We start from the raw sequence: 23,577 nt of genomic DNA, 5'->3' as shown, positions 1-23,577 counted from the left end.
GGTGCTTAGTGTTTATCTTTTAACTTAATTCTGACCTGAAAGTTAACCTATTTTTAGCACTTGTACTGGACAAAGACTTGGATACTGATGCAAAAGTCCTTTGAGTTACCGATTGTATGGTGTACAGTTCAGGTTCTGTGTTACCTTTCTTCAAAAATCGATGTAGTGCACCATAGTCCAGCGAGTTACTATTTGTTTGCATGCAGCAGAATCACTTTTGGTTTTCAAAAGAGTGCTTACACTAGTAACCTGATTTGGTTAGAGAAGGATTGTGGTTTTTTCAAGTGTTTTAAAAACATCTTGTTCCTCTTTCCTTTCAGCACAAAGTTTTTGTTAATTGTTTGATTTTGTTTGGAAAATCAAGAAACAGTCAACATTTTAAAAGCTGTGCACAACCCAGTTAGTTGAAATTTTTCTGCTTTTAAGAAAGATTAACTCTTTCTGATGTCGTGCATTTTGCATGAGTTGATAATGGTCTTGAACTACAAGGTCGTTTTGGTCATTTGGTTTTTAACATTTAGATTTGACATTAGAAAGAATTCCTTGTCAGGCATTGGAACAGGCTACTCAGGTATGTGGGGGAGTTGCCATCCCTTACTATATTTAAAAGCCGTGTGTAGATACGGCATGCAGGGATTAGTGGTGGATGTAGCAATCTTATGTTACTGATTGGATGCTTTGACCATAAATGTCTTTTCCTGTCTAAATGATTCTCTGTTTCCAAAACACTAGTAGACATAGGTGCACTCTTAATTATTTTTGCTTGTTGAATAGGCTTAGTTGCCAATATTATGGGTTTGGCTTATTAGTTCCTAATTTTATATTAGACTATTTCAGTAGGTTTCATCTTAGTGTGGACTATAGTTTATTTACATACATTTTCTTATTGGTCTTTATATTTTGCTGGATTTTATTTTTCTGCCCTAATGTTTTTATATGATTGACACATGGGTTTAGATTGTAAAATAACTAATATTGGTGCTTCCAGTAATAAAGTAATAAATTGGAATAAGAAGACACCAGTGAAAAATAACAACTTACGTGTAGCCATAAATACAAATGAGAGAAAGCTTTTAGCTGACACCTGATTTTTGCAAACTTTATGAAGTCTGTTTGTAAAGAGCATTGTTTTCTTGCTCTCACTTGAGGTTTTTTTCAGAAATTTCTATATACTGCAGATTAGATGAGAGTGTGTTAGAAGACTGTTTTCATGCCTATTTTGAAATATAAGGTGCATATGGTAAAATTTAATGTTGAAGCAGGTATTCCAGGCTTTGTATTTAATAGAATTTTTGTCAGTAACAGTAATAGATACAGCAAAAGGCAGCCTTTTTTGAATAATACAATTTCTGCTGCCATATGTTGCATTGTATACTATTTTAATGTTGATTGTAGGTGTTTGTTTTACTTCAGAATTCTGTATGGTTAAAACTTTGTTTATTCAAGAGAACTTTTTGCTGTGTTTTTTGTCATTCATGGAGCAGTGAGTAACTTACAGGGAATTCCCACTAGAATAGGGCTTTCTTGGCAATTGTCTTTTGAATATGCTCAGTGTAACTTTTTTTGTCTGTAAAAGGCATTATACATGTAATGTGTTTTTTCTTCTATTTTTTCCTATTTCTAAGGCTGATAAAGAATTTGGGTGGTATCTTTGGAATCATCTCCAGGTGTCAAAACCAGATCATACTCAGGCTGTCAGCTTGGTTGTGAAAAGGTGAGTTCAAACATTTAACATGCTACTAAAACCAAAAAGCAACCAGCCTCTCCAGCTGATACCATATTCTTTACCTTTCTAATTGAGAACTATGTAGAGTTCTAAAAATCTGTTGAAAAAGTTTAATTGTTGAATTTTGTCAACAGTGCCTAGAATACATTGCAGATTTTCTCTTTTTTTTGGCGCAAATTGAAGCATACTTTAAAATCTGTTCTCACTAAGATTGCTGTGCTGCAGTTCAGTACAGTTTTTAAATTATGAATGTACTGCACTATTTTGTTTTCCTATTGAAAGAGTAGGAGGAGGAAAATGATTGGTAATTTTCCAGTGTTATAAGCTGTTAGATAACAGTTATATTTAAATTAGGTTTTTCTGAATTCCTGAGAAAGTGAAAAGCTAACACTTAGTAAGAGAATACATAATTGTCATAGGATCATAGAATATGCTGAGTTGAGAGAGGTTAGGATAACTGAGTCCTACTCTTTGCTCTGCACAGGACACCCTAAGAGTCACAGCATGTGCCTGAGAGCATTGGCCAATTGAACTCTGTCAGGCTGATGCTGTGACCTGGGGGACCTATTCCAGTGCCCAGCCACCCTCTGGGCAAGAAACTTTTCCCTGACTATGAGCTTCCATCTCCATTAACAAAGAGAAGCAGGGTCTTACTTCTGTAGCTTATTCATCTGAGGATAGTAATGGGGAGGATTTCTTCATGATACTTACTATTAACTGATTCCTATAAATGATAGTTAATTATCACGATATGCAGTTGATTGTTTTGGAATGTTAATATTTATGAATTCAAGGTTTTTTTTCGGGGGGCCAAAGATAAAGAGAATGTGAATGAGTTGGCTGTCATATTTTAAACACTTAATTATCTTAGGGTGCCATGTGTTCCCTCCTTTGAAATGAAGAAGTGTATTTTTCAAAAAGGGGAAAAAAAGAATCTAATCTTTTTTAAATGGCATGCCAGTTTTACTTGGGAGGCTTGTTACAGATTCATGAGGGGTCCTGGCTCCTTTGGGTTTCCATTGAGTACTTTGATCGTAAAAGGCGTGTTTTGTTGTTCACATCTTTCCTTTCTGGACTGCATCTGTACGTATTCTTTCACTTGTGAAAATATAGCTTTAACTTCTTTAGCTAGGAGTGCATTTCACAGAATCATGGTATTGTTAGGGTTAGAAGGGACCTCAGGAAATCATCTAGTGCACTCCCCACTGCCAAGGCAGTGTCACTTAAAGCAGGTGACACAGAAATGTGTCCAGGTGGGTTTTGAGTGTCTCCAGAGAAGGAGAATCCACAGTCTCCCCGGGCAATGTGTTCCAGTGCTCTGCCACCCTCACTGTAAAGAATTTCTGCCTCATGTTGGGGCAACACTGAAAAGAGTGTGGGCCCATCCTCCTGACAGTCCACCTTTGAGATATTTATACATATTGATGAGATTCCCTCTCCGTCTCTTTTTTTTTTAAGTGTTGTCCCCTTTTGCCTAGCATGAGAATGAAAGTTTTTGTCCAAAAATACAGTGTGATCATGTGACTAGAGCTAATATTCTAAAGGACTCATATCTAGAGGAGGACAGTGATGGTGAAAGGACATGCGGCTTATTTTAAGGCAGCTGTTAGTGAGGGGTTCACATATGGTTGGCAGTGATGATATCAAGTAATTGCTGGCTTCGTACTGGGGCACTCAACTGCAGAGAGTAGTAGCTGGGCTGTTTAGACGTTATGCTATTTTTACTATTGTTTCCATGTTTGATTTGGGAAATAATTTTAATATGTGATGAAGACTGATGCGCAAATTCATAGTATCCTTCATTTATGTTGAAATGCAAAATCATAATGATTTGTTTCCTAATAAAATTTGGTCATGTTTTCATGAGGACGTTGGTGGTAGAATTAATCTTCCTTCATAAATCAGAAAAATGAGAGAACTGCTTAAAATCTATAAATAGAGCATTTAATATATGTAAATATACATTACATGTATATAAGCACAATTACATTGAAAACCTGAAAAAATTTTATTGTCCTAACCACATTTTATAGGTAGCTGAACAATGTGGAAAATCGTTATTCTTTTACCTGAAGCTTAAGAAAGCAGAAGCAGGTTTTCAGACTTATTAACATTCTTTATTTATGTTGCATACAAAAATAATCTGGATATTAGGATGACTTGAAGCATAGAGATGTTAGAAAGCATACATTTAAATAGTGGTCAATAAATGAATTATTTGGAGTTCCTGAATTGTGTGTCTATACAGTCTCTCTATCTTTGTTTACTCTTACTCATGTCTAGGAATATTTTTGTGCGTTATAGTTGTCTCTTGTTTTAAATTTTTTTATGCTTTATTTAGAACAGAAATTGGTAATTTTGTGTATTATCCTTATTGATACAGTGAATATGGTGCTCTTAAGTACCACCTTGATTCACAAAAGCAAGATAATAAGCTGAAATTTTTTGTATGTTTTTTGCACTGTATAGAGGCTGGTGATTGTTATGTGAAACCTTACCAACATACTTCTCTTAATGTGCTTGTCTAGTTTTTTTATGTCTTCTACTCTTTTAGAATTACACTAATGCTTTAGAACCTTTTTGAACTCAGGGCTATACATGTACATCACAACTTTTCTATGTTTCTATGAATTATGGAATTAAGAACGAAGAAATTGCTTCCACAGCTTCTTTTTTAGGCGTTATCATTACTCCTGAGAATCCTGGAATAGGTTTGGATAAAACCCATTCAGTATTTAGGAGTTTTATTAATCACAACTTTGAACTTTTGGTTACTTTGATTTGGCAGATGGAGCAATAGTTGTGTTTTTCTCCTTAATTGATGTAGCTTCATCTCTTTTGCCTGAGAATGGCCTAATTGCTGCTTTGGAAATAGTTTCTAGCCTAGCTTTACCCTTGAACCTTCTGCACAACCAAAATTACAGCCCTATATATTCTGTCTTAACTTTTTCTGTAGTACTTTCCTTAATTATTTCCTCAGTAGCTTTAGTTTCATGACTGTACCTCTTCACACTCTCATCTTTTCAGAAAAGTTTTTATCTTAGTTCCTACCTTTTTTTTTATCCTAGTATTAGTTCACCTTAGTTCCAGTACATTGATTAACTTTACAGGGAATCTGCTATCTACCACTGCTGCTGTCCAGGAACTTAGAGGACGATAGATTTTCTGGCTTTGTTAATCTGGGAAAAATACATGGGTTTAAAGAGTTTAAAAGATGGGATGATCAAATAACTGTTATAAGCAAGATGATTTCTGAAGCATGTCACTTGGGAGGATATGTGCTGCTTGCGGCCCATCTTTCTTTGTTACACAGTTCTATCAGATGAGCTGGAAATTGAAAATTTACACTAAAATCTGATAAAAACCATTTAAGTCATATGCAATTTTTTTGTCTTCTCATCTGTATTAGAAACAACAGAGACTCAGTCATATTCAAGTTCAGAACTTTTTCTGTGCTACTTGTGCTAATTGTGAGATTTTGTGATAGAAACAAACAGAATGGGATGGATTTAAACCTTTTCTTTTTCTTCTTGTGACATGGATACCGCCAGTATTTGAATAGCTTCATTTTTCAGTGTGGTTATTCCACCAAAAATTCCGTAACTGAGAAACTTTCATTCCCCATCAAATATTTGTTAGAGACTGTCTGAGGTCATGTAAGCCAGCTAAGTAATGGAAGCAGACAGAATCTAAGAAGGCATAGGTATGTGTACCCTCTTAGATCATATATATATATATATATATATATATATATATGAAGAATCCAGCAATATTGTCCAGTGGATTTCAGCCATTAAATTGATGAAAGAGATAGGTAGGCTTTCTTCACGAGATTACAGTGACAAGAATAAAAAGGTGCAGGAAAAAATGTTCATTTAAAACCTTACAATTTACACCACAGATGTGTGATGAAGAAAAGAAAATACATATTAGGAGGAAGTGAGTGGGCAGTACTAGCTCTACAGTAAAATAAATTCTATTTATAGCATTAGACAATTCGTTATAGTATCTTTTCCCAAACAAACCAGGAAAATATAAATGATATAATTTGGGGGGCGTAGGGGGAAATTGCTAGTACCTTGCCGTTATTTGTCTGTTATTTTCAAATACTTTCATGGCCCCAAAATAGAAGTTCTCTTCTCCTAAAATTGTAAAAATGTAACTTGTACTTTTTTATGGCTATGCTGCTGATTCCTCTTATACACCAATGATATTATACTTTTCAGCAGTCTTTGCAGTTCTTGCTGGGTAACTGTAACTGTATTCCCAATTTAATATTCAGATATAAACAAAAAATTATCTTTACTGTGCAAATGAGAAATACCTTTGGGATATGTAAAAGCCTCCAGGTATTTTAAACAAGCCATTGTAAAACTACTACTCATGTAAGTATACTTTCCAGCTACTTTAAATACCATTGATCTCAGTATTATGTAAAGAATATGCTATTTCTAGTTTGTTGCCTTTTGAAAGTTTTTTTAATGGTTTAAAAAAAGGTGCTAGAAAATAGCTCTTATTAAGTAAATGCGCGTGTAAACAGAAATGGAGTTGGATTCAGACAAGAGTATGAGAGGTTTCGAAATATTTTTGCAAACTTCAGAGCTCTGTTTTAAGACTCTTCCTTCTATAGTACATAAAAGCTTGACAAGTCATCAGACTAATTTTCCCCTAGGGCTTCTAGCTGGCTCTTTTCCTTTCTTCTGGAAGGGAGATGTATCAGGATCCATTAATGATCAACCTGTGGCAGTGATACGAGATTTGGTACTTGGGGATTGTATTATGTGAGATAATACCCTTGCAGATGATCCACCTTTGGCAAGCCTGCCTTACGCAGAGGTGTTTCCACATCAAGATTTCAAGTGTGCTGTGTATTGCAGGTCTTAACAAAGGCAAAGAATGGATTTGTCATTTCAGGCCACTCTTAAGAAGCAGTGGCAACCTGAATGTTAGTGCCAGTGATTGAGAGTTTTGTTGTTGTTCTTCCTGAGGAGTTACGTCTGTCTAAAGGTAAACAGATGGACAAAAATATGGTGAAAAGCAAGACATCAAAAATAACCAAAGAATTTTTGGAAAGGTAATTGCAGGAGCTTGTACTGTGGTTTGCAGAGTCATGTGAATAGTGAATTGTGGGAGAAACATAAACAGTTTGACATAGATTCTTCACTGACTGATGATATGTAGATTTACTGAAAATGGCGAGTACTTTGAGTACCTTTTATATAAAAGGATAAATGAATGCGCTGTAAGAAAGAACACTATAGATGCCTATGTTAATTGAAAAAAATTAAAATGTGTACCTTGCATATTTTCAAAGGGATGATAAACATTGTGCAGAAGCTTTCTTAGAACACCCTTTTACAAGTTAACAGGAAACACAATGACAGGAGGACAATGATGTAAACAAGATGTAAGCCATTACCATTTTGTCACTTTGAATTTAAAATACAATGGACTGCACTGTTACTATCACTCAATACACTGGACAGAATAATAGAGCATTAGAGTACAACCTTTCTTGCTAAGGTCAAATAATTGTGATTTTCTTCAGTTAATGAAAGTTTAATATCCTATTTCATTAAAAATTCTCAGAACGTTGAACATAAGTCAACATTCCATGGAGAAGAAGGTATTATGCAGTTTGCATGTGTGCATATCTGCATATCGGAGCACAAAATATTGACATGATAATTGCAGTCAAGCCTGATTGAACAGTAGCCTCTGGGAATTCAGCTGGTGTTGTACCAACTGGATGGCTGCTCAGGACACAGTTTGAAATGCAAGGTGCAAGTTAGCACTTTATTCAGCACAGGCAGGCATCATTTAAAAATCCTTGGGGGAAACCCTGGTGATGTGCAGATGTTAAAGCAGTCTGTTCTGAAGTGCTGATATTTTGAACACTGTAAAAGACTTGTGTATTTTAGGTGAAAGATGTTTGCAAAATTATTGAGCAAAAGCATCACTTTTTTTTTACTATTTTAGTGTAAAAATACATTTAGCATTTTTTGTATGTTGCTTAAAATAAGGCATCATTATATGCTTAAAATGAGAGTCTTATTCCTTAATACAGCATCTAATAAATTAAATCAATCAAGTTAGAGATGCCAGAAAATTTATGTTTCTGTAATGATGCCTTTTCATTTTGATGCATTTTATGTTATATAGAGCTGGCTCTATAGGTAATTTCCTAAGGAAACAATTTAATTTACAAATTTAATTTGTAATTAGATCTTAAACTATTTTTGTAAAGAAACAAAAATAGGTATCTATAATTTTTTATTGAAAGTAACTGCTGTTAGAAAAGCAGTAAGAAAAGTGAAAAATTGTGGTATTCATTTAAATTATTTTTTCCTCCATACTGTCTGAATCTTTAAAAGCTCTAATTATAAGTATTAAAAGAAAAAAGTAATTATATATATCAGTTGTAGTTCGTGAAGTATGAGGATCTTCTAGACTCTTAGATGAAATTAAACTCAAGTGAAAACTGTTTAGCCCTTTATTTTTTTTTTTTTAATACAAGGAAATATAGTGAAGTTTCTACTTGGAAGATTAAGGCATCTACTAACCACTGAGTGAGCAATCACAGGGATGTGACTGTATACAATAATTACAATATTGGTGTCATATTTACCATAACATTGACAATATGTGCTCTACTAGTTCACTTTGCACATGGGTGATTAATTATCTGTTTAATACAAACAGAGAATATGTGAACTGTGGAAGTCTGTAAAATACTTGGAAGTTTGAGGACAGGGAGGTAGTCAGATTAAAGCTGCATCACACCAGCTAATATTTTATAGCCTTTCTAGTTCTGTAGCCCTTTAGAATCAATGAAATGTCTTTGAAAAGTAACAGTGTTTCTAGAAGCAGTTTATTGTAGGTGGCGGTACACCGTTAAAATGCAGCCTTTACTGCTTTACTACACTGTCCAAAGTTTGCAGTGTAATCTTAACTTCCTGTTAAAGACCAAATTTGTAGATAAGGTTTTGGGTTTGGAATGTTTTGGGTTTTTTTTGTTTTGTTTTGTTTGGTGTTTGGAATGTGTGTTTTTTTATTTTTTGTTCTGTTTGTTGTTTGTGAGGTTTCTGTTTGTTTTGGGTTTTTTTTAATTAGTGATATGTAAAACTGAAAGGTGAAACATGTAAACAGCAAATTCAGTTTATTAGTTAAATTTATTTTCATTTAATTGATGTAAATGTGACACAATTACATACACCTCCAAGTTACATTTTCTTGACAAATGGTTAAGTGCTTGTTTGATTAAGACCTCTGGTACAGTAGAGGACGCCTCTTTGCTCATACTGCTTTTGCTGAAGATTTTACGAAGAATGTTGTTTTTAGAAATTTGAGTCAGACTTCTGCGTTTTTTTAAATACTAAGTTTTTTGCTGTTTTCATACCTCATCCATGGATAAATATTTCCTCAAAGTCTAGTGTTTCGTTTCTGCAAGCCAGTAAAATGGTGCCAAACATCAAGAACATTGTCTTGTTGCATAATTGAGTAGAGCATAATACAGGAACAACTCATAACAGAGGAAATGTGTCAAGCTTAAGAATATTTTCTCAGTTTCTTCAATTTTGTGGGAAGCTGAATCTTGATAATGTTTGTAGCTAAATGCATCTGTGTTAAACATTTAAAATAGGTAGTACTCATGGGAAAACTGATTGGAGCTTAGAACTTGTACAAATTGACAGCCTCTCTTCACTCCATTTTTCATCCTAAAGAAGTCTGCAGATATTCTTAGCTCACATCATTATTGCTCATCAGTGATTCTAATTAGCTAAACAGGAGTTTGTCTCAGTCATTGATCATCATCAACTTCCTGACAGTGCCTGAATTTTTCCCCCCATATTCCAATGGACTTGTAAAAATACATTTTAAATACAAAATAGGTCAATGAATGAAGCTGTTTGAAGGGTTTTTTTTCCTCAATATTTGTTACCCTTTTAAAAAAGAGGCGATGATTACTGCAGTTCCTATGAAGTCCTGTTTTAAGGTGTGACAGCAGATCCAAATATGATATGTAAGTTCCAGTCAGGTAGGCCATTTTGTGTGTCTGGGGGGGGCTATCCTGTGAGAAGCATTGGAAAACATCCTATGCCATCAGAAGAAACTGCTGATAAAGTTGCATATGAGGTTTCAGTTTATGCTTTAGGTTTCTGACAACTTCCATTGTGTACTTAACTTCTAATAATTGTAACATTTTTCTTTAGCTGTGGGTAGTTACATAAGAAACTATTTTTGGGGACATTAGCAAGCATGTGGTATCTAGAGAGCTTGAAATAAAACATCATAAAGTAAAATACATTACATTTATTTCAACTTTGCTCACTCATGATGATGATGATGATAGATCTGTGTTTATAAACTCTGTTCTTTAAAATCTTTGTTTGAAGGAGTGTTTTACCAAGCATTGGATAGGTGGAAAATGCTGCATTTAACTAGAAATGTGCTGTGAACTGTTGTCTAATATGTAGATCTGTTGCAGGCATATTTTTTGCTATGATCTGTTTGGTTTTTTTTTTCCTCTCCAGTCCCAGACTTTATTCTGTGAACCTCTGTTTTGAAACCATCTCCTAAATTCAGAGGGCTCCATAGATTCATAGTCAGAAATAGCTGTGCGTACTGTTTTTCAGAGCTGTTTCTTTTTTAACTTGCTTCTTGGTTCACTTCCTCGGTTTTCTCCCTAAAATAAATCTAAAATAATTAGCCACCCAGAACTGTAAAGTTCCTTAGGGAAACCTACCTAATATACCAGATTTCCGGATCAGTAAGTGCATTAGAAAGCAAGTTTAATAATAGTTTTCAACTAATGTTTGCATAGTTGAGTTAGGAGGCTATCTGGTTGTATGGTCATTGGGTCTTGCTTTACGAAAGGCTAATTTCAAGAGAGGAGATGATGGTTAGATGGGGAAGATGATGGCATATTGTGGGTGGTAGACTTAAGGTCAGGATATTTCTGAGGACTGGAGGCAATGCTATTCAGTGCTTCATGGGGCTTGTGTGCAGTTAATGGTACGATTCTTTTTATGTCTCCACCTGACTCTTCTAAGTACTTTGTAGTAAAGGCCTACTTTTTGTCTCCTAAAGCCCTTAGGATTTTGGATCAGCTAGTCGTATGTGTGTCTAATATAAAAATTTTAACTTGTCTAGCTGTAGTTAAGACCCGAGGAAAGCTTGAATGTTACATTTCTTGCAGTTTAGATTAATATAGGTATATCAGTTCCTCAGGTAGTTTCTGATGTAGCATGCTTAATCTTCCTCCTCAGATATTTGGGGTTTGATTACTGCAACTGCTGTCTTTGAGGAAGGGTAATTGTTGATAGCCATTTAGGATGCTGCAGCAAAGTAATTAAGTACGAAGAAGCATTAATATTTCTATATTGGAAGAGTTTTTGTTTCATTTAAGTTACACCTATCATGAAGAGTATGTCTCTTCAGGATCATGCACAAACTTTTGGCTTAAGTGTTATACAAATAAACTATTCAGCCATTTTTACATTTTTGCTTGCTAACTCCTGTTCTTTAAGGTTTCTAAAATCTTCTAGTACAAAGTATTATATATTTAAGTTTTAGGTACTTACCAAAATGTCTTCTACCATTTTTTAAAACATGGCTGAGAATGTGGCTTCTGTTAGCTAGATACTTGTTGTAAGCAGAGTAAATCAGTTTCACAACCTGTCATCTTTTGAAACCTGTTAGTTGTTTTGGCTCTGTTAGCATACTTTTGGAAAGCCTCAGATAATTTCATATTTGTATGAATTTCTGTAATCGCAGAATCTTGGATCCCTTCTTGTAGGTTTTCAAAGATAAACTATGAAAAACTGTCAGTATTATTTATTTTACTGCTTATGACTTTCTAGCAACTTATCATGCAATGGCTTGATGGTTCTGATTGCAGGTGATGAGATGCTTTAAGGTCAGTATCTGATGTTCATTTTTCTGTTAAGTTTCAGTCTCTCTTAAAATGTTACAGACATTTCAGATACTACATGTCTTTTGGAATACTTGTTGAATATTCATCATCTAACTTCACAGCACTGAGTTATTTTTCTTTATGAAGTAGGTTGTTTTTAATGATACAAATGACTAAGACTGCTTTCCAGATATATTTTTATTTTTCCTAAGCTAAATGTAGCTTAATTGCATAACTTTTCAAGTAGCTTTTCTTAGTTTTCTTCAAGTCCTACAACAGATCATTACTGCTCTATTTGAAATAGGGGAGAGCTATTTAGAGTTACAATGCCTCAAGACCTGAGTTTCCAAAACCCACACCTCAAATTCCATACCATTTTTCTTTAATTCCTTATTTACTCAAGATTGGATTGGATATTTTAGTAGTTACAGAACCTTATTAAAAACCACCCCATTATCGGGTGGCCTGTTATGGCAGTGCAGTTTAGTTTTTGAAATCTCTCATAGCTTAGACTATACAGTAATACTAATAGTGGAGAAAACTAATCGTTCATGTATCTACTATCCTTTTTGGCCACTGTTACAAAATGCTTCAGCAGATTAAGCCTTTTGTGTACAGCTGGATATTTTAATCCACTTTAGATCAGATTTACAGACTTGTGTTCTGGCGTTTCATTCCCTTCCAGCTCTGAAACATTCCTTATTTGGTAGCAGAAGAATTGCTCAAGTAGGATTCTCTAGCTTCCTTAAGTGGCTGATACCAGCCATGATGAAAGTTTTAACTGTATTGTGAGAACAGGGATAATCTAAATGAGTTTCTGCTTCTGTCACCTGTGGTGCTGGGATTGCCTGAAATGTTTGGACATTTTTAGGGAAGATGTATTTCTCAGCCCTGTAATCACACATATGTCATAAGAACTCTGACTTGTGCTAGGGAATCTAAATAGCCTTGCTGTTGCAACATTTGTTTTATTTCTGCCTAAAACAGAAGCCAGCAAAGGCATCAGTATTTGAACTTGGTTAAGAAATAAGATAGCAATGAGATAAGGTACTTTGTTGAACAAAGCAAAGTATCTCAGACATGATAATAGATGTGCACTTATTAACCATATAGAGTGGCTCTGCTCATCCCCCTTACTCAAGCTTCTGAGCTGGGGTTTTTTTTCCTGCTGATAAAAGTTACACATTCTGTCCGTGTAGAATATAGGAAAATAATCATCCATGATGTTCAAAAGTGTTGTTTTAGACAGAAAAATGCCTTGTAATGGGGATAACGACTTCACAAACTCAAGTAGCTTAGCGATTCTACATTGCAAAAGAGGGGCAAAAGCATTTTGCTCATACTATGTTCAAGTATACTTTCTGTGTTTGGGAAAGAATGAGAGACAGATAACTTCAGCTGCTTTAAAAATATTAGGACCTCTTATTTCTGTTTCTTTTTGAACAAAGCTGCATTAGATGTTTACAGATGTAATTTGCTGTCACTTGCCATATGCTCCCTGATTAATTCTACAGGGCCTGTCAGCTTCAGATAATTTAATTTTCTGTGCTTTAAAATGACATTCATTATCAGGACATGAAAAATTCAAATTATTACCTGCAAATTATGACTAATAAAGTGTCTTATTTTTTTTGTTTGTTTCCAGAGAAAAACAGAAAGCTGAAGTCAAGAACAGAAGAATTTTAGAGATTTTGCAAGCCAAAGACAGCAAAATAGAATCTGTAGAACGGGTTTGTATTATGTTTAAATAATGCAGTTAAGAAAACTTGTCATTGACAACACATTTATGTTTGTTAAAATGAGCAAATAGTTTGCTATTTTGTCTTAACAAAAAAGTTACAGGTGATTCAGAGATTATAAAATTCTAATTAAGTATTATTTACATTGTTCAAACTGTTGATCTGTTATCTAAAAAGTTCATATGATTTTAGATTAAACTTTTTCTGAAAAATCTTGTCAGTTCATTGCCTCATCTCACCCTATGGTCTAATGTAAACTTGGATTTAAGTCTAGAGGAGCTCCGACTATGTTCAGGTTGGTAGTGTGCTTGTGCACATCTTGGTAAGATCTGTAATCTGACAATTACAAAATAATTAACCCAATGCACCTTCTGCCTGACAAGGAGCACCACTGAACTAGTGGTGTTTCTCCTTTTATTTATTTTTAATCAATTAATATATAAACAAATATATAGAAAACATGCATATGTTATATATGTTATGAAGTATAATAGATACATTGTATTATGTAATTGTTTTATTATAGAGAGTATATAATGTATGTATCATATATTATCTGTATCCCATATATAATCTGTTATATACTTTATATACTATAGAATGATATCAAATTTTTAATGTATTAGATGTAATAAAATCTATTACATTGCATCTAACATGTAGATCTATGAAAGATGTAATTATCTATAAAAAATTCAGTAAATAGATGAAAAATACGGTTTATTATTAAATAAAATTTATTTTGTACTGCAGCAGTGGCTGAAGTTTCAGTGTGATGTCTCATCCTCATGCCTGTAGGTGTGATGTGTTATGTGTTTGGTGTGTACATACACATCATGTTTAGAAGCCAGCCATTCCTGCATTTCTATCCTGTCCTTGTCTGAAAGGCAAAATACCTGTAAAGACCTTTATAGAATTATGCATCCAGTACTGTGCTTTTAAGAAGGCTGCCTGCTGTGGCAGCATGTGAACCTGGGATGTACATCTCCATGAGTTTGCTCTTTGTGGTTTCGGATCAATTTGAGAAGCTGAAACTATAATTTATCAGAAATCAGAATTTGATGGTGTAATGCATTTACATCATCCATGTGGAAATGGAGAAAGACTGGTAAATGTAACTGGAACCATGGAAATCTGCAGCCAGGAAAGAAGAGTTTGTCAACAGGATGTTAAAACTCTGGATATACATAAAAACCTGGGAGTGAGAGGCTGGAGCATAGCGCCACAGAAAATAAAGGAATCCGTGTTCACAGCAAGTTGAACATGAGCCAGCAGTGCCCTGGCAGCCAGGAGGGCCAACCCTGTCCTGGGGGGCATCAGGCACAGCATCACCAGCTGGGCAAGGGAGGGGATTGTCCTGCTCTGCTCTGAGCTGGGGCAGCCTCACCTCCAGTGCTGGGGGCTGGTTTGGGTGCTACAATAATGAAGATGGTGAAGGGCCTTGAGGGGAAGCCAGGAGTGACTGATGTTACTCAGCTCATTCAGCCTGGTGAGGAGACTGAGGGGTGATCTCATTGTGGTTTGTGACTTCCTTATTAGGGGAAGAGGGGGGGCAGACACTGATGTCTTCCCTCTGGTGACCAGTGACACGTCCTGAAGGATTGGCTTGGAGATGTCAGTGTAGGTTTGGGTTGGATATTAAAAAAAGTTTCTTCTCCCTGAGGGTGGTTGGGCATTAAAACAGGCTCCACTGGGAAGTGACCATTGTACTAAGCTTGCCAGAGTTCAAGAAGCATTTGGACAGTCCTCTCTGGCTGTTCATGTGGTGTGATTCTGGAAGTTATTCTGTGCAGGGCCAGGAGTGGGACTTTATGCTCCTTGTGGATTGCTTCCAAATCAAAATATTTTGTGAATTGGTGGTTCTGACAGATGAGAACAGAAGTTATTTTGATGATCATCACTACTCTAATGCAGCCCTTACAATTAGCTTCCCTTAGAGTATCATTGACTTGGAGGGAGCAGGTTGTGAAGGGCACCAGATGATGCCAGTGCTGTGTATGAAAGCAGTGTACAGAGGTGATGTCACTCTGACCTTCTTGCCTAATCCGTTGGCGAGGATGATAGGGTTTAATCAAGAGAGGCATTGTTTCTTGAGTGTGAGACTTAAGTGATTTGGTGTCAAAGAATGGAGCTGGCTTAAAAAACAATGTAGTGTTCTTATTTATTTTTATTGAATGTGGTCCTTCTTCTTTCATCTAAGGAGGAAAAAATACTGTTTATGTAATTAACATGTAAATAGCTTGCTTGCAAAAATGTGCATTTTGACAGTAATGGATGTTCTTTTCTGTAAAGTACAGACAGAAAGACTTGAAAGCTGTGTATATCAGTCTACTAATTTTTTCCATCTAAGAAGTTGAGATTAGCCAGTCATGTCTTCTGTTGTTTTTCTCTTCCCCTTCATGCATCATATAGAGATACCAGTTGCAACAAGATAATTTGTTGTAGGGTTTATTGTCTAGGAATTTCTGAGTGGCCACCAAAAAGCTGATTGTATAAACCAATGCAGAGTAAGAGAAAAAAGAAAAATCAATGGGATATCTCATCATTTGACATAAATGTAAGTTTCTATTGCTTCTAGAAATAGCAAAACTATATAAAGAGAACATGAGATCATATTTCTTGTATTGTGCTTAGACTTTATCCTGACATGCCTAAAAGGACTTTTAAAATTTGTGTAAATATGAGACCATATTCTCCACAGCCTAGATGAGATACATGCATGTAGTCAGGTCACACTTGGAAAGCTAAATGAACTTAAATCACAATGAGATATTTCAAGTATAAGAGAGGTTTCTTTTTTAATGGATATTACTGAAAATCAAGTAAAATAGTAAATTTGGAAGCTATGATTGAGAAGCAATATGGTCTTTCATCACATTTTTATTACCTGAGAGTGAAGAAAAGTGCTCAGATACTCATGAAAATAGGACTTAGGCTTCATGTGTGAAAGTGTAAATCATAATTTTTCAAAACTTCTGCTGTCCAATATCTTTGGACTAGAGTATATGCATTGAACTTCTATTTACTTGGTGCAACTTCAGTTTTTCTGCTGTCCTAAATTGTGGTGTTGTAATATTCAGTTTTGTATACATGAATAAGACCTTTTTCTTGTCATAAGTTTATTGCATAATTTCATATTGTGTTAAACATTTAAAATATGTATTAGTGTGGAACATTTCAAGATGTTTAAAGGTTCAAATAAATTTATTAAAGGAATTAAGATTATTCTTGTCTATTATTACACATAAATTCAGCATGAAATGTATTATTGTATTTGAGTTTGCCATTGTACTTTTCCATTTGTGTTTTTTAAAAAAAATTATGGCTTATTGGTAACTTTTGGTCCTAATAGTCACAACTGAGCCTCGTCTGGCATATAGATATATTTATTCTAAATGCTTTGTGGTAAAAATCTTATTCCTTTGAGATTTGTGTCTCAATTGCTATACTGATTTTTTTACTGTTATTTTTATTTTATGCAGTGTTTCAAAACTCTTTTCTCAGCACTTATGTATCCTTGACATATATGTGTCACTTCTCTGTTTCAAGAAAAAGAATTTCTAACTGCCATGTTTAAGTGGCTAGGACACTGTCTTGGAGATTTGTGTCTTCTAAAGACTGATACATACTTTGCTGCAGAAATTTTCTCACTGAGTTTTTTATTTGGAAACATTTTTAGTTATTTTGTATTTAATTTATAATAATTGTGTATATCTCATGTAGATCCCTGATGCTGTTTTTTCCTTAAAATGTACGGTGAGGTTTTTGGAGGAATGTGTGAAATTTTAAAATTCAAACAATTAGTTTAGTGGATAATGTTGGAGCAAAAAACTGTCTCCTGCCATTACACAACAGATAAATTAAAACATCTTAACCTGTTTTCTTTAGAAGATTACATTAAAGACATGTAAAAATATCAGTAAACCTTTTCTTATAACTTGTTAATTAATTAGGTTTCAATTTTGATCTGGAGGAACTAAAGCTAATCTTTTTGTCCTAGACCTTGTAACATTTCAAAACCTTATCAACTGATTATACTCTAGAGGGGTTAAAATAGTACTAGCTTGCCTCATTATCTGCTCTTGAAAATCTTCAGCTTGCTGTGCAAATCTATATTAAAGCCCCTTTAATGGGTCCAATTGAAAGAAGCATAATTCTACCTTCAAGCATTAATTAACTCTGATAAATTTTTCTTAACTTTTCTGTCTTCACCTGATTATATTTTTCTTTGTAATAAAATACTTTTATTAAATTAGGACAAATGTATACAGACATTATAGCCATCTAAATACTTTATTTTCAGTAGCATGTAAGCTTGATTATTCTTGGGTAATGAGGGACATGAGGATAATTTTGATAATAAGGAGTTCAGATGAATGTGTCAGCAGTGTTGAGATTATGTGAATTTTATAAACTCTTTGCAAAAAAAGTTAGTCCAGTGAATAAGATTTATGAATACTGCAGACAAAGCTTGTTGAAGGGGACACTTACTTAACACAGTATTTTTTCTTTAAAATGAAAGTGATTTAAGTTGTAAATTGGAAAACAGAGCAGCCTTCAGTGATGAAACCTGTGTTTTATGTAGCGCCTTTGAGTTGCATCATTATCATATGTCTTTTGAATTATCATATGTCTTTTTTACTTTCTGTTTGGCATCTTCTAGTCAGTTATCTCATAAAATTAAGGTAAGGAAACTTTGTTGAGGGGCTTTGTTAGGGATCTCAATGAGAAAGATGGGCAGAAAAATATAGCGGCAGTTGAAAATGGCTGATCTTGGTTTATTTATAGAATGCTACCTGAGGTAGGTAGTATGATGACTATAGCTGATACCTGTGGGGTTTTTTGACGGAAGAAATTAGTAAACTCTAAATTACTCTACCTTTACAGCTGATTAGTATTTTTGTGTGAATTCCCAGTAGGAATGCTTTTTCTACCAATTGAAAATGTGTTTCCATGAGGTAGCTTACTTCATTTTGAGGAAATCGTTTTTAAACTTAACTTTTCCTACCTAATTCTGCAGAAAAGAAGCTATATTGGCTATTTATACAGATGTGCTGTAAATCTGTGCCTTTCTTCTTCAATAGTTCGTAAGAGTAGCCGTTCTTGAAGCTGGCTAAAGCTTCTGGGTCTTTATTACTCAGCCTTCATATTCTTAGGGATGTTTCTACAGAGATGGTACTTGCACTTAGATTAGAGAGAAAAATGAACAGTAGGTAAAGAAATGTGGTATCTCTTTTCCTCTGCCCAGTACACTAGCTTGAAATGCATAATTTCTTGAATATTGAGAAGGGATCAGTAGTCAAGCCCAGAAAGGAGAGGAAGATCATGTTTGTGATCTCATTCATCCTCTTGTCAGCTAGTGTCTAGTTGAGAAATTTCTTTTTCAGCCCAGAATAATTATCATGTAGCCAGTGAGAGTTAAAAGCAGAGTAGCCTTTTATCTGAGCTAAAAATGGTTTCTGTAGCCAGTGGAATCTGCACTTACTGTATAAGAGATTAACTTCTTTACTGTTTTTAGCATATCAGTTGGTTCTAAAATCAATATGGCTGTAAGACATTGGATTTTACTCCCTTTTTAAGGACATTTGATGAGGAAGTTTTTCATATATCTTGAATATATTACTTGAATACAGGCATGTTTCTTGAAAGTCAAGAAAATGGTTATGCTTTAAGGATCAAGTAGAAGAAAGAAGCAGGCACTGCCCTGTGAGATTAGATTCTGCCCTTATGAATCTGCTGACAACACTTTGGAAGGAGCTTGTCAGAAGAGGTGATCACAGCAACAGCTGTTCTTTATTTACTACACCTGATCTGGCAGCATTGATGTATACCAGTGTAATGAAATACTGCTGTGTCAGGCATAGATCCTAGTAGGTATCGATTCCTGCAGATCTCAGATCATCATGCACTCTTTCAGAGGCTAACTCACTTTGAGGACCTTGTATAAGCCTTGCTGAAGAGCAAAGCATAGAAAAAAAAATTCTAAGTCTGGTTCCATCAAGATTGTGCTCTTCAATGAAGATCGGAGAAAAGCTCATTTAACAGGGTATTGGTTTTGTTTTGAAATTAGTAGAGAGAATAGAGGATAGAAAGATACTTAGGATTTTCTGTTTTTTGACCTAGAAGAAGGCTATGCTGCTGTTGTTTCAAAGTAGAGCTGCTAAGAAGAGAGGAAAGAACAGAGACTACGTTTATTAGTCAGTGTTGCTGCTGTACAGCAACACTGTATTATGGGTCATAGAGAAAATCTGATCTGTCCCGGTGCAGAGAATTACTAACTGTGGCAAGACTGTCAGATTATATTGTGTCAGTATTTACTGCAGTTTTCCTGAGAGCTTAGTAGAGTAAAATTGACAGTAAATTTCTAAGTGTAGAAGATGCATTACTGCAGTACATACTATACTGCTTGGTATTGATGCTGGATTTATTATGGAGCTACAGATTTCTATTTTGACAAAATGCTGTCTTGTTTACAAATTAGAAGTGTGTTTTTGCAAAAAAATGCCTCTAAATACTTCCTCTTTGCAGGGCAAGGAGTTTCTGTATTCCTTGTTTCATAGATGGCAGAGTTATTGTGGAAAACCATATGTGCCAGAAACAGTATTTGGCTCCCTTGTTAGTGCAAGAATTCAGCTGCTGGCAGTGCTTGCTTGCACTATACCTGTGCAACAGAAGAAACTGAGAGAAAAGGATACAGAGGATTGTAAGATGTTGAGAAAAATATTAGTAAAGATTTGTTTTAGTGAATGAGAGAAGGAGCATGCAATGGTGGAGTTGTAAGGAGCAGCATAAGTGGAAAGGAGGTGGTGCACATCACAAAAAAAGTTTTCTCCATGCTGTGACCTACTCAGTAGGTTGCTGGTAAGAGATGATTCTGTTGCTGCTGGTGAAAGAGTGGTGCTAGATTTGCATAAAGTCTATTTTCACCACATGTTCAGGTACTGAAAAATTCTATCAAGTGTTTCAATTAAGGTAGCAAACTTTGCTGAAGATACCAAATTAATCACACCATACAAGTCAAAAGAGGGCAGTAGGGAATACAATGTTTATAATAGATTATGCTGTTTGACCCTTCATTAATCTATGGGTCAGGTGAGAATTCAGAAGCAACACTGACTAGCAGTAGAGAAGAAGTACGTACTGCCCTGCAGGAAGTCAGCTGCTCATATTTCTGGTCTACTTCTCTCTAGAACCATTTTACTTGATCCTCTTAAAAACGCTTTAAAGAATCTTGATTTTCTTTTCTACTGCCTGCCAAACAGACCTGTTCTTTTCCAACATATATGGTATGAAAGCACATTTGAATGGATAATATTATAAGAGTGTTTTTCCTTGTATATATCTCTAAATTACTGTGTTGTATTTCATGTCTAATATTGGTAGAAGTAGACATTCAGAAATTATCATTCATTTTAGGAATGGATTTATAGATACCTGCTTGCAGGTTAATGCATTTTCTCAGAAATTATTTTCTAAATTGGTTCATCTCAGAGAATCCTGGAGAGCATGGGATTGGATGAGGAAGAACAAGCTTTGGTGGTATGAAAATCAACTGAACTCCCCCACTTCAATTAATCTCTATTTGTGGTTGCTTTTTAAATTTTGTTTAAGATTGATCTGGCAGAAGGTTAGGAATGAAACATAGTAAGAATTAAAAATGGTATATGCACTCAAAATACTGTTACATGTATTACATTTAAATCCATTATGTGTCAGTTGCTATTTTTTATCAATTTTTTCATCCTTTTTAAGTGTCAAGTTCTAAGCTGAATATTTAGCTGTGAATACGGATGTGCTCTGGAATCTATGTACAGTAGAATCAGGTGGCACTGTTGGTGTTTTAGAGAGATACGGATTTAAAAACAACTCATATTTTATATCACAATATATAGCTGTTGTCGTTCATGCTCAGAAGGGACGTGTAGAGACTGCAGGTTGCAGCTGATGATTCATGGCATATGGTTACCTTTTCATGAACTATTTGCACTGAGCTTCTGTTTGTCCTACATCTGAAAATAATTGAGGAATCTAATGAAATTTTGAGATAAAAGAAAGTGAACTTCTTTTGTTAGTTTTTTTCTTTTTCTATTTTTTTCCTTATTTTGGAGAACCATATGAGAATATGACTAGCAATGCTTTTTGTTAAACGTGCATATGGATGTTCAAGAACCATGAGAGTTATTTAAGTTGAAAAAATTTCGAGAAAGATTTAAGAAAGCTTAATCTAGGGAAGTTATGGAACATCACTGGAGCATTTTTAGTGGTGTATGATTGTTGTTAAATTCCATCTAGAAATGAAAACTGGAGTTGGAAGAAGAGGAGAAGTCAAAAGTGTGGTAAATCAACCTCAGCTACCTGGTGAGGAAAAAGAGATGAAGGGGAGAAAATATGTCACAAAATGTTGAAATAGAAATTCTGAGGAGAAAAACTTTAAAAGAAACTATGTTTCTGCATTTAATTTTTAATAAAATAATTTCATTACCAAATCAATTTTGTTTCTGCGGAAGATGTCAGAATTTCCCCAAATTCGGGGGGAAATTATTCAATTTTTCATCAGTTTATGTTCATTTAAACTTCTTTTTCCCATGTGTATTAGAAGTAGACTACTGAACAGTGAAAGCTTTTGGTAAAGAATGCAATGAAGAAAGCACAGAATTTGATATTTATTTATTACCCTGATCCTTTTGGTAGCAGAAATCAAATGCATGCCCTTTTGATGCATTCATAGATGGACTGCTTTAATATTGTGGTGTATAGATTTGAATTTTTTCATTAAGTACTTCAGCACCCAATGTGTTGTTGCATTTCTGTATTAGCAGCAACATTGAAGGACGTGTCAGTTTTGTGTTTCTGCTTGTTTTTATTCCAGTTTGAGTTAACTTCTTCACATGAAATAAAACCCACTTTTACTTATATTTCACAAACCTGTATAGAGGCAGCTGTGCAAAACTGATTTACTAGTGCAGTCTGATTGATTTCAAAATGCAGAATTAAAAAGCAATGCAATAATAACATGTAGAGCTGTTGTTTCATAGTTCTTTCCACACGATTTTATGTAGTGGATTAAAATTATTTCACTGAAGACTGGAATTTCAGTGATGATATCTGCAGTATCAAATTGTATGCAACATCTGGTAGTTGTGTCCTAACTCACTTTTTTTTTGGAATGAGACTCCTAGCATTGTTTTTGTCACTTCTTTCACTGTCTCCACACAGTACTATACTGTCTAAATTCATGATGGGTAAAAATGAGGTTTTTTTAAAATGAGTTTAAAGTCTTTTATTTGTGTCTATGCACATGAAGTATGGACAGATCATTTTGGCATCCCACTGCCATGAAAAGCTTGATGTGTGTTGTCTCAAGTTTGCCTGCTTTTCACTGTTTGCATTTTGTTCTCACGCAGCTTCAAGTAAACTATGTATGTTTTTAGAAAATTATCTTTGTTGACATACTTCTCCTCTCTAGGAGGAGAAAGATGATTGATGTTGATGTTCACCAACGAGGTCAAAGAGGTGGCTACCTGTGTAGCCAATCTTGGCCTGTCTGTAAATTTGTATATATATATGGAGTCAGAAAAATAAAGTAGAAGCTTTCCTGCTTGACCTCCTGCTGGCCTGTGTCGTCCTTTCGTGCTCCTAACAGCAGCCGCACGTGTGACCCTCCATCACAGATGTGTTCAGTTCTAAGACAAGAAAGAGCTATTGTCACCTTTTGGTCTTGCTATGTTTTCATAGCAGGTTTTCTAAGTTTTACTTGGTATGTGATTTTGCTTCCTCTTCAGATTAATATGAAGTTATTTTTAAAAAGAAATGGTGTTTGCCAGTAAACAATGTATTACAGAAGAAAAAAAATGTATTGTGCTGTAGGTTAGGAGATACCATAGGAAAGAATGAAAAGGATGAATTTGAGAATGACAGTCCTCTGAGACATCAAAAGGTTTGCTCTACCGGGTCACAGTGTTTCATTCTATGTATTGGAGCACTTGCCTGGGGCACTCTGGGCTCCAGCAGTATACAGAGGAAACTCTGATTCTCCCCAGCTAAACAGAAGAGTAAAATCAGTTTCTTTTGCTTTTCAATGGAGCAAATTAACTTTAGAATGGAGTTTGTCAAAATGTGCTTTAGATGCCTTACTTAGATGAGGGTTTTTTTATATTTCTTGACCACCAAGCTGTCAAACATTGCTTTTGCCCTGT

General features: G+C 34.9%; 1 protein-coding gene across 1 annotated transcript in view; it reads left to right on the top strand.

Moving 5' to 3' along the window:
- CNTLN (centlein) overlaps positions 1 to 23,577 on the top strand; it is a 168,571-nt gene that overhangs the window by 3,658 nt on the left and 141,336 nt on the right. The window contains 2 exon segments of the mRNA XM_066338871.1: positions 1,626 to 1,714; positions 13,288 to 13,372. Coding sequence (XP_066194968.1) covers positions 1,626 to 1,714; positions 13,288 to 13,372 — 174 coding nt within the window.

Source organism: Sylvia atricapilla, chromosome Z, assembly GCF_009819655.1.
Source record: "Sylvia atricapilla isolate bSylAtr1 chromosome Z, bSylAtr1.pri, whole genome shotgun sequence".
Lineage (NCBI taxonomy): Eukaryota > Metazoa > Chordata > Aves > Passeriformes > Sylviidae > Sylvia > Sylvia atricapilla.
The sequence above is the reverse complement of the archived record's forward strand: the minus strand, read 5'-3'. Positions and strand labels throughout refer to the sequence as shown.